We start from the raw sequence: 16,707 nt of genomic DNA, 5'->3' as shown, positions 1-16,707 counted from the left end.
GAGCAGCGGGCGAGGCAGGAGAGGTCTGCTGTGCCATGTGGATTGCTCCCTGGCAGGCTGAGAATAGAACTTGTGCTGCAGAGGCTTCAGATTGCTTCACAGTGCGGTGCTTAACCCCTTGTGCCACCAGGGAGGCCGTGGTTCGGTTTTTACGTGCTTGTAAAAACATAGTTTTAAGCTTTTACTTTTTTGTTCTTAAATTGATCAAACTTTTGTTTCATGATTTCTACCTCTGGTTTTGATTGGAAAGACTTATCCCTTCCAAAATTTTAATCTTCACCTCTACATTCTAATAGAAATCCGCTTGGCTTTCTTTTCATATCCCTAGTTATATAACATTCCTCTACATATTGGCTCTACACCACAACTCCAAAGGAGTTCCCATCTTACAAACAAGGAAGCAGGCAGAGGTAACTCATTGCATTTAAGGTCACATAGCCATTAATTGATAAAGTTAGGATTCAAACCTTGGTCTTTCCTTGTCCTCCTGTCCTCGCTTTACCTCAACCTTCCTGCTCAAAGTATGGGCCCTGGAGAAGCAGTATTAGCAACACCTGGGAGATTTTCAGAAACGCAGTGACTTCAGCCCCACCCCTGAGTTTCTGAGTCATCATATGTGTTTCTAATTACTGTTGTGCATCCCATTTCCCCAAATTTAGGGTATTTCAGAATCACCTGTTGCTCTCCATCCCTCCTCAATATTTTAAGTCAAAAATTCTTGGGCGATGAGCATCCCAGGTTATTCTTATGTAGGCGGCCCCTGGGAAGCCACTTAAGAAATGCTCTAAAACGATTGAGAAATATTCTAAACTGCAATCTAGGACACCATAAATGATGGCTGATTATTTCTCCCAGTCTCAATTTAAAATGTCCTTTTAAAGAGAAATCAGTGCGGTAACAATAACTCTTTCTTATGTCAACACATGGAAATTATTTGTCATGAGAACGATTAAACCCTGAATTTTACAGAAAACCACGAAAAACTGAGGGCAAAAGCCCTTCCATCTATCCAGATTTCAGTGCAGGCGGCAGAGAAGTAGACCGCAAGGAGACTGGCGTCTAATTCCCTCCTCCAAATTTTGTCTATTATGTCTGCGAGTCCAGGTCTGTTCACCAACAAACACCTGCCAGTGGGAAGCCAGAACTTGCTTGTCAACTTTCTGAACTTTTGGACCCAGTATCGCTGCCCATAGGTAAACATGCCGGTCAAGCACGCTCGTACTCCTGCCAGCTCAGAAGTGCCGGGAAGCCGACGCCACCCGGCCAGAGGCGGGGCCCGGGCGACCCGCGCCCTCAGCCCCCTTCACCAGCCCGCGCCCCCGGCCCGGGACACACCCTCTCCCCCGCCCCGTCCCCCGACGACTCCGTCATCAATAATTCACAAGAGCCCCCTCTCCATTGGCTGACACCCGCCGCCGCGCCGGCAGAGACCCAATGAGGAAAGAGTTGAGCGAGCGCTTCTGAATAGTGAGCGCGCTCCCGTGACGTAGAGGCCGGTGATTGGCTACGGCGGCTACGGGGCGGGGCCAGGCCGGGCGGCGGTGCGCGCGGCTGGGGCGGCTCAGAGCGAGCCGGGGCGGGCGGGACGCGCGCGGGTCGGCGCGGCGGGGTGTCGGGCGGGCGCGGACAGGAGGGCGCGCGGCGCGGGGCGGCGGAGCGGCGGCAGAATGTTCAGCTGGATGGGGCGGCAGGCGGGCGGGCGCGAGCGCGCGGGCGGCGCCGACGCGGTGCAGACGGTGACGGGCGGCCTGCGCTCGCTGTACCTGCGCAAGGTGCTGCCGCTGGAGGAGGCGTACCGCTTCCACGAGTTCCACTCGCCCGCGCTGGAGGACGCCGACTTCGACAACAAGCCCATGATCCTGCTGGTGGGCCAGTACAGCACCGGCAAGACCACCTTCATCAGGTGAGCGCCCCTCCCGCCCCCGGCCGCCCACCTGAGCGCCCACCTGGGCGCCCACCTGGGCGCGCCTCCCCACGTGCGCGCGTTGTCGCCGGCGCTCCGCGGGCCGCGCGCCCCCGCCCCGCGGCGCCCCCTTACTTGTGCCGAACCCCTCGGGGCTGCTTCCCGCACCGCCGTCCGCGCGGCCCCAGGTGTGTCCTCCCCGCGCGGTGTCGGGGCGCCCGCAGCTCCCCCCCCCCGCCGGGTCCGCGGCCGCCCGGTGGGGACCGCCTCTGCGCTCGCGGGCTGGGGGCTCCCCGCACCCCTTGTCCACTTACACCGAGCCCCGAAAGGCGTTTCTGACCGACTTTTCCCTGCGCCCCTGGTTTGGGGACCCGGGAAGCTAGCATCTGCCTTATTTTGTTTTTTTCCTTCAAGGTTAACACTTTATTTAATATATTTTAGTTTATGTCATTCTTACATCATTTTTGCACAATGTATGCATTTTCATTTTGGTTCTGTTCCCCGAGCTGGAAGGGATCATGCTCGGCGAAATAAGTCAGAAAGAAAAAGAAAAATACCGGATGGTCTCACTCATAGCAGGAATCTAGAAAACTTAAACAAGGGACCAGGAAAATGAATAACTATAAGAAAGAAAAAATCAAAATCGACAAGCAGCTATGAACCAGAGGCCTCTGCCTTACTGGTGAGCGAGGCCTGCGGCCGGGAATGGGCATAGAGTTATGGGGTTCTCCTGAGTCTCAGGAGAGTTAAGCCCATAACCCAGTTTGCGGAGCACAGCTGTTAATAAACGGAATGAATGGATGAATGAATGGATGGACGGAGTGGAGGACAGTGCCCAGGCGCCTTTCCCTTCAGGTGCTTCCACGTTGCTCCCACCTCCGTGATCCCGCGAATCGGTAGAGAGGCCGCCTTCATTCAGCTCTAGCCCGACCTCCCCGCTGCCCGCCTGGGAGTTAGCTGGGTGGCGGCTGCTCCAGCCTCCTGCGGGTGGAACTGAGGGGAGTGTCGTATTACTGTTGGTTAGTTTCCATTTCCTAGGTGGGTCATTGCCTACTGCTCACCCTTGACAACTGAAAATATTTGTCATGTTCCCTGTGTCTCCGAAAGCAAACAATTACTGTATGTGCCCTAAGGTTCAAGTCATATAGTTTCTTCGGGAGTGAGTGGCTTTTGAGGGAAGATAGTTTACTTCGAAATAGATTGCTATTTGAAGAGACTGTTCTACTTTTTTACTTCTAACGCCGTTGGCATAGTAAGACTCATTTCTTGGATTAGGAGACTTGTTTGCTTGGGGTAAGCCTTGTGTCACTGAAACAAAGTGAACCATCATTTAAGGATTTGTTCTAGTGTTTTGGAGATCATAGCAATCTCTTCGTTGATGTTCAACAGGTGTTTAGAAAACTGCATCTATATTTGGATACATGCCATTTCTATTAAGTGGAGACCTCTTTTTCTACATGCCAGTGACCTAAATAGTTCCTACAAATAGAGTAGTTGTCACTATAGGATATATGTTCAGTCCATGCCTGCAGATATGCTGTGAATGAGTTCAACAAAGCCAATAGTTCTAGACAGTAAATTGAATGTGACAGAAGACCAAAGAAAATAATAACTTTAAGATTGCCTCATTTGGACCTCCCTGGTGATGCAGGGGGTTGAGCTCCTCACTGTGAAGCAGTCCACAGCCTCTGCAGCAGGGCTTTGATCTCAGCTGGCCAGGGAGCTACCCACATGGCACAGCAGACCTCTCCTGTCTCGCCCCTCGCCCGCTGCAACCCTCAGCAGTGTATTTCAATCAGTCTGCCTGTTCTGTTCCCCACTCTGTCTCTGGTGAATCCTTTCACCCTTCCGCATATCTGGCCTGTGCCTGGGTTCTTGTATAAATAAATAAATCTTAAAAAAAAATTAAATAAAATTGCTTCATTTGATGCTTGTTAATAAACTGAAAATAGTATTAAATGTGTCATTCCAGACACTCAAAGTCAGCCACAAGAATAGTATAGTAATTGGTACCTTGAAAGATGGCAGGCAATACATTTAAGGTCTCAGTGATACTAACCATTTTTTAAGTGTAAGAGATAACAAGAGTAGGAGGTGGACCTTTTGACACAAACAGATAAAGGATAAGAAGGGAGTATTTTTATAATAGCTCAGGCATTCACTGTGGTGTGTTCACAGCACTCCAGGCAATTCCTCCTGTCTGTCTAGGCCATGAAGGCTTTATTGTGCCTGTGTGTGGTTAGGGAGCTTCTGTTGATGCTGCAGCAACCTCATGTGCCCTTCCCTGCTCCTGTGGCCTGAGGCAGGAGAACACAACTCAAAAGGACATGAATCAATCTTTTATTCAATTTACTATTTTATCTTATTTTTCACTCTTCGCTATTTCATCATTTGAAGAGAACTTTGTGGAATAGATTAAGCATTGCTTTAAGAAGGATGTTGAGATTTTACTCCTGCTGGCTTCATCCAAGTGGACCACTTGTCAGTAAGCACTGGAGCCAAGTGCAACTCAAGGGTGAGGGAGGAGTCACTTTATTAGGATTGCTCTTGATCGTGAGAGCTTCCTTGTCTAAGTGCCTTTGTCATTAGGCAGCAGGCCCAGAATGGACTTGTGAGGTTGGAGGAAAATCAGGGGAAATGGGAAGCTTGGTGTGAGGTACAGGAGACCTAAGTTTGGTTTCAGAGTGGGAGGTAGGAGGAAGAGATTTAACTCCTGGAAGGGAGACCCCAAACAAAAGGGCAGCTACCCTTTAGAGTTCTGCACTGGGGAGCAAAGGAGTTGACCCCGGAGGCTGATCATCCTGTATCCTGCCTGCATCCATGGCTGTTTTCTCTGAGGATAGTCAGTGTCTGGGTTGAGCACTAGAAGCTCATACTTGGACTGCGGGTTGCACCTGGCCTTGTGGTCAGATTTTTATTCACCTGGCTTCCTGCACTTCCCAAGGGGTCACTGGTGACACTGGGAGAGACCTCTCATTGTAAAGCCAACCAGCAAAGTCTTTGGTGTGCGTCCGTACTCATTCTTGCTTTGGTCTCATGCTTGGGAAGAACTGGGATTCCCACTAATGCATGAGGAACGGGGACATTTTTAGGAGTAGAGAAATAAGTGTGTGCCCTGTTATAATGAAAAGGTGTCTTAGGTCGGGTAGATGAAGAACCTGGGTGTTAAGAAAATATACTCACTCCTGCATAGACGATCACCATGAGGAAGAGGATGAATAGGAGAATCTTGGACCCTCCTCACATGGATCAGAGAGAGACTTATAATGTGAAGGAGATTTTCCTCCAGGTCTCTTGGGAGTGGAGGCAAAGTGGCTGATAAACCTATTGACTCTGAGAATATTACTTCTCAGGAGACAGAGGCTGCGTTGAGAGGAACTCTTGGTGCTCTACCTCTGACTTGCAGGAAAGAATTGGCCAGAGAAAGAGCAGAGATGGACACAGGGAAGTGGCCAAATCATCTTAATCATCTTAGACTCTGTAGATATTGCACTCACCAGACTTGGATCCTAACCCTGAGGAAAACACTTTTCACAGATTCCTCCGGAAAATCCCTGGGCCCAGGTCTGTGAGCAAAGACATTTTCGCTGAGGGGATGGGAAGCTCACTGAAAATTTAAACTACAGGATTGCAACTTTTGACTTTAAGAGCTCCGCTTTCTCTCTTCCGCCTACATGCTGTCCCCTTCACTCTGTATATTTATCCTAATGAGGAAAAAAAGGGGAAGCCACTCAAGAAACTATAATCTTTAAAAGAGCAGGAATCCAGGCATTTAGGCAAGGAAAAGAAATAGAAGGCACCCACTGGAAAGAACTATCTCTCTATTCAAGACGACATAAATTTATTTTCAGTCTCCCAATACTGAGCATCCTATGATTTATTTAAATGGCCATAATTCTGCGTTTAGTGACAGTCAAGTAATTTCTGCATCTGATGCAATAACTTAAAAAACGGATGCCAAAAAAAGTAGAAATAAGCTAATAGAGTGCAAAGGCACAAAGAGAAAACATGAGAAAAAAGGAGCATAAGTAGCCGTCATATAATCCTTATCAGGCTTATTTCCTGTATATTCCTGTCAATGTAGAAACATGTTTATTTTTCCTAGCACTTGAACTTGGTAAAATCAAGGTAAGATGCTTTCCTAGAAAATGCTTTATAAGGGCCTCCCCGGTGGCGCAGCGGTTGAGCGCTGGGTTGCGAAGCTGCCCACGGCCTCTGCAGCGCCAGTTCGATCCCCAGCTGCTCCCCGGCCACCGGAGGAGGGTCCCACATGGCACGCAGACCTCTCCTGCCGCCCGCTGCTCCCCTCAGCAGTGTCCTTCGGTCCTTCTGCCTGCTCTGCTCCCCGCTCTGGCTCTGGTGAATTCTCTCACCCTCCCGCGCTTCTGACTGTACCAATATCAGTGCTTGTATCAATACATAAATAAATAAATAAATAAAAATAAATTAAAAAAAAAAAAAGAAAATGCTTTATAAGGTAATTACATTTGTAAATTTTTACAAATGCCATTTAAATATAGTGTTCCTAGGGAAAGGGGGGGCAGTGGGGCCGTAATCAGGGGAGACGACAAGGCTTGTGGACAGTGTGAGGATAAAGAAGCTGGAGGGACAGCTATCAACAAAGATAAACTCATGCCATTTGCAGCAACATGGATGGAACTGGGAGGGATCATACTCAGTGAAATAAGCCAGAAAAAAAAAAAGAAGAAAAATATCGCATGGTTTCACTTACCGGAGGAACATAGGGGAACTAAATAAGGGATCGGGAAAAAAATTATAATTAAAAAACAAAAGTAACAGGCAACTATAAATCAGAGACACTGCAGGGGAAGGGGCGGGAGAAGGACCCCAACAGGGGTGGGAAGAGCACAAGGGACTGCGGTGATGGTGACAGGTGCACGGGTGGTGGGGTGCACTGGTGGTGGTATTCAGGGGCTACACCTTTTTGTATACATTGTACAAAAAGGGAGAACGATGAAAAATATATATAAAATAAAAAAGCAGCAGCAGCAGCTGGAGTGAACGGACTGAGAGGGCAAAAATGCCTCAGACAATAGAAAAGTCTTCATAAGTTGATTAAAACAAGACAAAAGTGCCAGGAAGTGATAGCCCCCTTGGGCGCTCTTCCTTGGACATTTATAGAAAGCAGAACTACGCAGCTATTCTTTTGTTTCCTCCTTTTCTTTCAGAATCATCCAGAGATGGTAGGAGGGAGCCCAGCCTTGCTAAGGAGGTTCGCACCGGGAGGATGGGAGCTCCCCAGGGCCTGGCACAGACAAGGCGCAGTAAATACCTGGGTGGAGAGGTGTCAGGGAGGCCAAATAGGAAGGACCTTGCAGTTGTGCTCAACAGACTGCATTTGGTGGTTTTTAAGAAACTATGGAGAATATGAAAAGTGTCATAACATTGGAAATAGGCAGATGTCCCAGTTTTTCCAAAAGGGGGGGATGGACTCTACTTAGGAATAAAGCCCTGTTTCATCCTTTAATCAGCTCTATACTCGTTTATTAAAGGCAAGTGAAAACGCTTACTAGGAGGCATCATGGTTTACCCATGAGAAAAACCCCCTTAGGGAAGCACTGTGGGTCTAATGTGCTGGTCCTCACCCTCATTTGTGAGGAGCCCCTGAAACTCAGAGTTGTGTGTGCCAAATGCCAAGCCCTTTGCAGATCGCCTGGAAGACTGAAATACTGCAGTCTGTATGGCAATATGAAATGTACCTATAGACCTTAGTGTCATTATTCAACTAACAATACTGCACTCAGGCCCGGACCTGGCTATGACAGAACTTAGAGTTTCCTGGAGAATATGGAAAAGAATCAACAAATTATGAGAGCTCTGGGTGACCAAGTCAGGCTGTGACACCAGAGGCACAGAGAGGAGGGACCCTTCATGCGGCCTCCCTGAGCCGTGAACAGTGAACCTGAATTAGCTGCCCACAGAGACTAGAAAGCAAGCGCAAGTGTCAAGCGATGAGGCCCGGGTTTCTTGGATAACCAGATGGGTTAGCGCGATCACTGAGCTGGGGACACAGGAAGAGAAAGAGTGGGGTCAAAATTAGGAGTTTGGATTTACACACCCAGGTGGCGAGTCCACTAGAGGTGGTCAGACATGGGTTAGTGGGACATCTTGGCCAGCTATTGGTTTAAGAGTGTGTGTATTTGGTAGTCAAAGCTGGGAGGTAGAAGGTCTCAGGGTCATTTGAGGGAGAAGAGGAGCTTGTGGAAACTGAGGGAGAAGTCACCAGAATAGAGTGATGGCCAGGGCAGAGGGGATGGAGACTCCTAGGGCTCTTTGCTTATAGGTAACAGAAATCCAGCTGAAAAAAGGCCTAAGTAAATGGTGCAACTTTCCTCATAAGACATATCAGACCAGGGTGGGCTGACTTCGGGCATGATCTGGGACCCCAAGGGACACTGTCAGGGCACACTCTCAGCTCTGCTGCCTTCTTCATTTGGTTTCCTTCTCGGGCATTTGTCCCTCATGGGGTAGGCAGTTGGTCATCTCCAGTTCTGCCAGCTCAGCAACACCAATGGGAAAAAAGAACCTTTTTCCCAGCAGTTTTCAGCAGAAGTCTCAGGTATAAATCTCACTGGTCTGACTTTGGCCATCTGCTACCATGAACCAATCCCTGGAGCCAGGGGAAGGAGAGGCCCGTAGCTGAGTAGTATGGTCAGCCCCATACCCCTTACCAAAAATGGGGAAGTAGATGCTCGACAGGTGAAACAGCCGACAGCCCCCACAAAGACCAGGTTGGGACATGAGGGCCCGCGGCAGTGAGATGCTTCTGGGAAAGCATTCAAAGGGAACCTGTGGATTAGCCACCAGGAACCAGGGTGACCTTGGCAAGAGCATGTCAGTAAGTGGTGGTGATGGAAGCCAGGTGGCAGCGGGTTGAGGAATGAGTGGGAGATGAAGTGTCAAATATAGAAAACCCTCAGCGACTGGGCACTAAAGGGGAGGCGATGTGCCCTGGCCACAGACATTCCAAAGGCTTGATTAAAGATGAGCACTGCTCTGCAGAGTTAAAAGTGGATGGGAGGGGCCCATGGAGGAGCAGCTGGTGTGTCAGAGGACTCAGAGGAGGCAGGACTCAGGGCAGGACTGAGCAGGGGGTGGGGTCCAGGGAAGGTTAGGGGTGGCATTGGTGGTGGCAGTCGGCACAGTGAGAATGCAAACTTGGCCTCTTGTCCTGTGTTACGTCATGTACGTCATGTACGTGACAAATGGCAGCAGTGCCAAAGGATTAGGAGGAATGCGGAGGCAGGGGTGGTGGGGGTGGGGAGGAATTTTTTATGATAAAATTCTCTTTCTTAATGAATATCTGAAAGCATACTTTTAAAACACAGTCAGTATACTTTTCAAACTCTTGGAAAATGATGAACCAGAAAGACATGGGTGTTGGAACTGGCTTTGGTCAGAATCACCAGGATTCCTTCAGAAACAGATGTAAGAGCCTCATCCCAGACCCCCCAAGCAGGAATCTCTGTGGTCAAGGCTCAGAAATCTGTTTCTGTTTTGACAACCCACTTCTCACAAAGGTTCTCACACAGCCTTGTCCATGAAACATTTGGGTGCCCCTGACAGGTGAAGAATCAGTGGATGGAATCATGACCACCGAGCCATCAGCTGAAAGAGGGAGGCTCACTTAAGTGGCTCTTCCAAGACATGGGGTCTGCTCACATTTTTAGGAAATGACCTAGATGAAGACAGAAGACATGCTTATAAAGCATGGGATTAGGCAATAAATGCCATTTAAGCAACCTTTTTTCACTTAATGTGATGTGAATTTTTCTCATATTATTAAGTAATCTTCAAAAAATAGCTTAAATGACTGTATCTTATTCTTCAATGGCTCAGAACATTGCTTCTAATGTTAAGCTGTTATGCATAATGGTACGATGTCCATTCTAGGCTATAAATCTTGGCATGTTCAGTTTTTTTCTTAGAGAAGCTGCTTGAGCATGAATTACTACATCAAAAGGTATAAATATTTTTCAAGTTTATATGTTCTGATTATTACATACTTCTGAGTGTGTGTGTGTGTGTGTGTGTGTGTGTCTGTGTTCCTTTTATCCTGAATGTATGTATTTCTTTTCAGAAAAATTATTCTAATATGAATAACTTTTTTCACTAAACTATCAATAAGGCTGAGTACTATTACTAAAAAGAATAAATATGATAGGAAAAATGTTCTTTTAATTTGCCTTTTTTGTTAGTAAAGTTGAACATATATTGTCATCATCTGTATTCTTTGTGACTAGTCCGTGAACTTTACCTGATTTTCTTTCTTTTTTTTTTTTTTTTTGGTAGAAAAACTGGGGTGTAAGCCAGAGGTGCAGGGAATGAGAGGATTCATCAGAGACAGTGGGGAGCAAAACAGGCAGACTGACTGAAGTACACTGCTGAGGGGAGCCGTGGGCGAGATAGGAGAGTCTGCTGCACCATATGTGGGTAGCTCCCTGGCCATGGATAGAGCTCAGGCCATAGTGTTGATAGCAGAGACTTAACCCCTAGGCCACCAGGGAGGCCCACCTTTGCCTGATTCTCATTTGGAGTGTTATCTTTATCACGTAGCTACTATTTAAATATTTTACTCAATAATCCTTAATCCTTTGTCATAGTGTTATAAGTATCATTCCAGTTTGAGGTTTGCCTTTTTGATTTTCATTTTAATTTTGGCTTGCAAACATGAAAATTTATGGTCAAATCTTATCATTTTTCCTTTTTATGATGTACTTATGCCTAGAAAATCATTGTTTTTGCTACTAAAAAGTCTTTAATCCACTTGAAGTAAAATCTGTCTTGAAAGTGTTTGTCTTTTGTTTTTTGCTTTTTAACACTTTATTAAATAATCCTGTCTTTTCCTGCTGACGCATAAGACTGCCTCATATGCTAATTTATCAAATGTTAGGATCCTTCGGGACCTTTCTCTCTTGTTCTGTTAGTAGATACTTAAACCAGCACCCTACGCTCTTAAATGTGATTACTTTGAAACATACTTAGTAAGTGGTAGCCAGTGGCAGTTCCTCTGATGGTTTTTCTTTTTTACAAATACTGTTCACCATCGTTTCCTGTTATTCAGGGGAACTGTAAAGTTGCTTCATTAGAAGCTTCCCAGAAAATGCCATTCTGGGTCCATTTGTGTTGGAACTGCATTAATTTTTTAAACCCTGTCTTGTATTCTCTCTTCCCAGTCAGGAACCTCAGCCTTGCTTTTATGCAGACCTTCATTTATATATTTATTTATAAAATCAGAAAAGTGGTTGATCTAGCCATACAATTCTATATACTCTTTTTACTTTTTATTCCAGGTATTTTATACCTCAGCACTCTTATGAATTAAACTTTTTTTCTCTTTATTTTCTAGCTGGGATACCATTACACAAGCCGTTTCTCTAGATGTTGGCTTGAGAATTTTGAAATAATACTCTTAAAAAACCTCAAATATGTGCCATAATGCTTTTTAGAGTGCCTAATAATTGAATTCCTGCTCAAAAGTCTTAGACTGGTGTATTTGTTAGGAGTCTCAGAACACCTTTCTGTAAATGCTCCTATTGGGAGGCTGACTCGACCTCTCCAGCTCTGATTTAGGGCGAGCAGTGTTCTCATAGGACTGGAAAGAAATCCTAGGTCCTGATAAGCCCTTTCAACGACTTGAGCCTTAGTTTTTTTATCTGTATAATGGGGACAGAGTCCCTAGCATGGCAGGTCTACAGGCTGAAGTATGTTCAGTCGTGTAAAGACCAGCACCTAATGAGTCCTCAAACAACAGGCATATTGCTGAAATAAAAGGTAATGGATTCTCCACTATTCCAAGCGCAAGTATAATCGTCGAACCCCAGACATGGTGCACAGATGGATGCCCTGAGAAGTCAAAGTTTGCAGCTGGAGTTTTGGGTGTCTGTCATTATGCCTCTTAGAGTATTTGTAGTCTTTCTTGAGCCTAGCTTTGAGAAGACGGTGCTTGAGTTTGTTGAGGGGCTTTTAATTATCTGGAAGGTTTTTTCTTTCCCTTATCACAAATGACTTTAGTTTTTTATGATTTAAAAAAAATAAGCCTAAGCAGTGGAAGAAAATAGGCACTGTTACATCCAGCCGTGCATGGAAGCAGTCCCTGAGGCCGCTGTCATGCGCGGGAGCCACCGGGACCAGGCTAACCCGGGGCCCTGGTCTCCCATCCACCCCACCCAGCTGCTTGGAAGCCAAGTGGCTGTCCCTGTTTCTGTTGCTGGCTCGAGACTCTTGGAGCGATGACTGCTAGAATTGGCAGCCCCCTCTGAGAACACAGGAAAAGGGGAGCAAGGTGGAGCCGAGGACAAACCCAAGTCAAATACACAGGATGCCTGTGAGGCAGGCTTGCCAGCTCCGAGCCCTGGTGATTCTTCCCTACGGTCTTCCTGTGAATTCCTTTGAATTCTTCTCATTACAGATAACACCACAGAGTCCCTAGAATTCGTGGCTTTGAGAAAGCCTCTGAGGTGTGGGAAAAAACAGTTTAACACACTGTTGGTGCTTGCGGCTATGTGCTTACCTGTTTTTATTCCCCAGACCGCAGGACCTGCCCCAACTCTTCCTTTCAAGGTTGCTGGTTTTGAACCTTGTAACATACTTCTCACTCCCTTCATGTCAGATCCTCCGTTCTGGTTGTTCTCAGCTCCCTCCCCGCCTTGGCTCGTGCCTGCCTGTCCACCCCCAGCAGTGTTACCTAAGTGTGTCTGATGTTCAGCAATCCCCCATGTCCAAACTCTTCTGGGCCACTGGCTAAGAGTATTTTATATATATATATTTTTTTTTAAAGATTTATTTATTTATTTACACAAGCACTGGGTACAGTCAGAAGCGCGGGAGGGTGAGAGAATTCACCAGAGCCAGAGTGGGTAACAGAGCAGGCAGACTGATGAAATACATTGCCGAGGGGAGCAGCGCAAGCCAGCAGGAGAAGTCTGTGCACCATGTGGGACCCTCGCTGGCCGCCGGGGATCGAACCGGTGCTGCAGAGCCTGTGGGCAGCCTCGCAACCCAGCGCCCAATCGCTGTGCCACCGGGGAGGCCCAAGAGTATTATATATTAACTCATGTATCTGATGGGTCCCTCGTAGGGTGCCAATGAGCTGGGGACTTTGTGGGGACCCAAAACTTCGAGCTTTGTAAGAGCAGAAGCCTCTGGCCAGGAGGGAGGAGCTCAGGTTCTGCGTCCTGCACAGCCACTAGCCGTGGTCGTTTTCCTGCCCTAACCCACACTGTAAAGACTAAGAGACTTTGGGGCTCTACGCTTCTGAGTATATGGAGAACACCCTGCAGGAAATGACAGCCTCTCAGAGGAGAGGAAATTGGCCCACAAGGATCACCAGTTGCTCACCAACATCCAGGGTTCCAATACTAGAAGCTCCACAAGAAAAGGAGAGCCAGGGAGTAGCCACTCAAGAGAGGTCTTAGAGTGATGAGGGAGGACTGCCCTGAAGGAGGTGGCATTTTGTAAAGCGACTTAAAGAATGGATAATAGAAATCATGAGACATGACTCCCCACCAGACAGAGGAGGTGAAGAAGTGAAGACAGGAGCATTTCTGAGACTAATCAAGGAGGCAAGAGGTCCACGCTAGGGGAGGAGCAAGAGCCCAGACCACTAGGTAGAAGGGGGTGGCTTATGGGGTCCACAGGCAGAAGTTTCATGGGCAGGACTGGGTTGTTAGTGAAGGCCAGGTGATGAAGGTGGTGCTTTACCAAAAGAATCTCCACTTCCAGGGCAGGTGGAGGACAGGGAGGCTGGGAGGCAGCTGGGCAGTGTGGAGCCAGCAGAGCCCACATCTTTATCACAGATGAGTGCTAAAGAGGTGGAGAGGGAAGGAGGGCAGAACCTGACTGACAGAGAGAAAGTCAGCCAGTCCAGAGACGAGTTCTGCATCTCCTACGTGCCCGGCACCGTTAGATGCACTGGACACCCAGTGGCGAGCCAGGCAGCCGAGGGCCCCTCTCTGTAGGTATTCCCGGCATTCTGGGATGATAACAGGACAGTCATGTGGGATCTTTCAGAGACTAAGTGCCAAGAGGGGTTGAGGGGAGGGGGGAACAGGGGCGTCAGACAGGCTGGAGAGAGAGCTCTTTTGTCAGGATGCTCCAGGGAAGGTCTCGCTCAGGAAATGCTGTTTGATGTGCAGAGGTCTGGTGCCAGGCAACCCCGAGCTGGAATGGCCTCGGCATATCGGAAAGGCAGTGCAAAGGCCAGTGTGCTTAGACACTTACATTATTGCTCCAAGTGCTTGTTGAGCACTCAAGACATGTGCCCAAGGTTGTTCCAAGCACGTGGAAAGCATCAGTGAGCAGAGAAGACAGAAAGTCCTGCTTCCCAGGCTTTACACTCTACCAGGGGAATAAGTAAGAAAAGTCATAGATTTCTGAATTATAGGATGGTACTTTTATGTTGTGGATAGGAACTCTCAGAAAGAGAACATGCATTTTTCTCCTGATTTTGTTCAGATTGAGGTAGTGCTGCAGTGGATATCTTCATGCAAAAAAAAAATTGGGTTATCCAGGATTTTTCCTATGGATGTATTTCCCCAAGTAGAATTACTCCCATTTTAAAGGCTTTACACGGCGTATCACATAGCTTTTCATTGAAGTTACACCAACTTAGTCTTCCACCAACACAAGGACGCTTATTTCACTGTCCCTTCACCAACATTACTACACAGTTTTAAAATTTATTAATATGCTATCTCTTCAGTGGTATTACTTTGATAATGAAATTGAACATTTAATTTTGGCTTTTTAATTCCTGTGGGAGAAAGTTTTACTAAGCAAAGTCATCATGCAAGCAGTCTATATGATCCAACAATTCATCCTCATTCTGGTTATTCTGTGGCTGGGACCCAGAAATTGAATGACTTTCCAGGGTCACGGTTCAGGGACATCTTTTATTTCAAACTGAGTCACATTAACAGCCTACTTTAAAAATAATTATTAGTTAAAGTTCTGTCTGCCAGGGTTGCTACTTAGGGAATTTTAGCTTCTATTACAGTAAGAGCTGGAAAGAAGCACCTGTTCTTCTTTAAACAGTTTCATATTTTAGGGTTTTCATTGAAACCCACCCTGTTACTCCAAAACGAGTTGGGTGTGCTGTGCTTCTATATAAATGGTCAGAAAGCAATTCAGGCATTTCTTGGCAACAGTGGCCTACCTTAAACACTTTACTTGGGAGTTTTTGCCCTGCGGGGGACTCCCTGCTTAAATACAGCATCCACACCCCTACACCCTTGCCGAATCCCCATAATCACCACCTCACACCTGGGACTGGAGGGCTCCCCTGCCCCCAGAGCCGGTGAAGGTGCTGGGGAAGGGCCTATTGCAGAGAACAGAACGACCCAGCAAGGATCTCAACACTGAGCTCTTTCCCCCGAAAGTTAGTGCTACAGCTCTTGTCTGGCCCCTCCAGTTCACTAGTGTGTGACCCTTTGTAGGCTGTCTTAGCGAACCAGGTGTTGCTGTTAACATTCATTCTACGTGAAAATGCTTGTCAGCTTTCAAACCAACACTTGACCTGAGCCTTCTGTGAGTGGAGGACAGTGTGCTACGGGAAGCCTGCTGACCTTGGCTGCCGTCCTTCCGCACCCCTCTCCCCACTGTCTTCATTTCCTCCGACTCTCCCAGGGGCCTCCTGGCATAGCCTGGCCCAGGGTCCAGGTCGCGGAAACCACCCTGGATGTGGGAGGATTGGGATCTGGATCTGAATCCTCGTTTTGCTGGCGAATGACTCCAGACTTGAGATCCCACATTTACTCGGCTGTAAAACTTAATCTGCCCATTCATCTGTGAACATGAAACCCACACACACGATCTGCACTCTGTGTGCTGGAGATTTGTAAAACGTGAGGTGCTCTCGCAGTATTTTACCCAGTATTTCAAAGATTCACATGGAATATCATAAGAATTTGTAAACATGAACATTTCTGCTTGTGAGGGTACTAGGTGCCTGAAAACGTTTTGAAAGTGAAAAAAAAAAAAAATTGAACATGTTTTGATCAAATAACCTCCTGTCCTCGGCTTTTCTCAGGGAGGATGAGAGCTGGCCCTTCGTGTGCAGGGCAGCCCAACAACTGTGAAGGGGGATAGTGGAGGCTGTTCCCTCACTTTTGACAGAATATGGGGCGTGCGGCCTCCTCTCTGGTGGTCCTGAACTCTCCTCATTTCTGAGCAATCACCTGCTGAACCCGGGTTTAAACGTATCTGGAGACAGCACAAGACTTGGGATCCACTGCCCATGTTCCATTTCCAGTCGAACACTGTGTAACTGTGGGCAAGTTACTTAGCCTTTCTGATGCCTCAGTTTCCCTACTGTAAAATGGGAGTGATGTTAGAACCTGCCTCTGCGTCTTTGGGGATTCAAGGAGACAGTCATGCATGAAAAGGGCTTTTCACCATGTCACGTAGTGAGAACTTGGAAAATGCTTGTGTTATCTGATTTTTCTCCACATTTACTACTCTAAGTCATGTTTAAGTGCTGTTTCTCTTCTGGAGCTCCACAGCTTCACAGAAATGAAGAAACTTAAGGCGAAGTTAAAACTAACAGTGAAAATAGCTAAAGTTTTAGAATATAGCCTGCTAAGGTTGCTAAACAGTTTCAGTTTTATTTATGTAGAAAACAGAGATCTAAAGAGTGGCTTCATTTCGTACTCTTCGAAAGATAGCAGGGTTGTGTGTGGCAATTGAGAGTTCATCCTAGTCCCTCTCTGCCTGGAAATGGAATCACAGATGCTGGGCTGTGGTCAGTCAGGGCATTTTAGAAACAGAGATACAGTTTAGGACCA

The 16,707-nt window shown here is 47.1% G+C and overlaps 1 protein-coding gene across 1 annotated transcript in view; it reads left to right on the top strand.

Moving 5' to 3' along the window:
• The first annotated feature begins 1,657 nt into the window (after nt 1-1,657).
• The window catches only part of EHD4 (EH domain containing 4), a 74,547-nt gene continuing 59,497 nt past the window's right edge, over nt 1,658-16,707 (top strand). Inside the window, exon 1 of the mRNA XM_037502283.2 lies at nt 1,658-1,903. Within this exon, the coding sequence (XP_037358180.1) occupies nt 1,668-1,903 (236 nt within the window). The 5' untranslated portion in view covers nt 1,658-1,667. The remainder of the gene's footprint in view (nt 1,904-16,707) is intronic.

Source organism: Talpa occidentalis, unplaced genomic scaffold, assembly GCF_014898055.3.
Source record: "Talpa occidentalis isolate TD23 unplaced genomic scaffold, MPIMG_talOcc4v2.1 talOcc4.11, whole genome shotgun sequence".
NCBI lineage: Eukaryota > Metazoa > Chordata > Mammalia > Eulipotyphla > Talpidae > Talpa > Talpa occidentalis.
The sequence above is the reverse complement of the archived record's forward strand: the minus strand, read 5'-3'. Positions and strand labels throughout refer to the sequence as shown.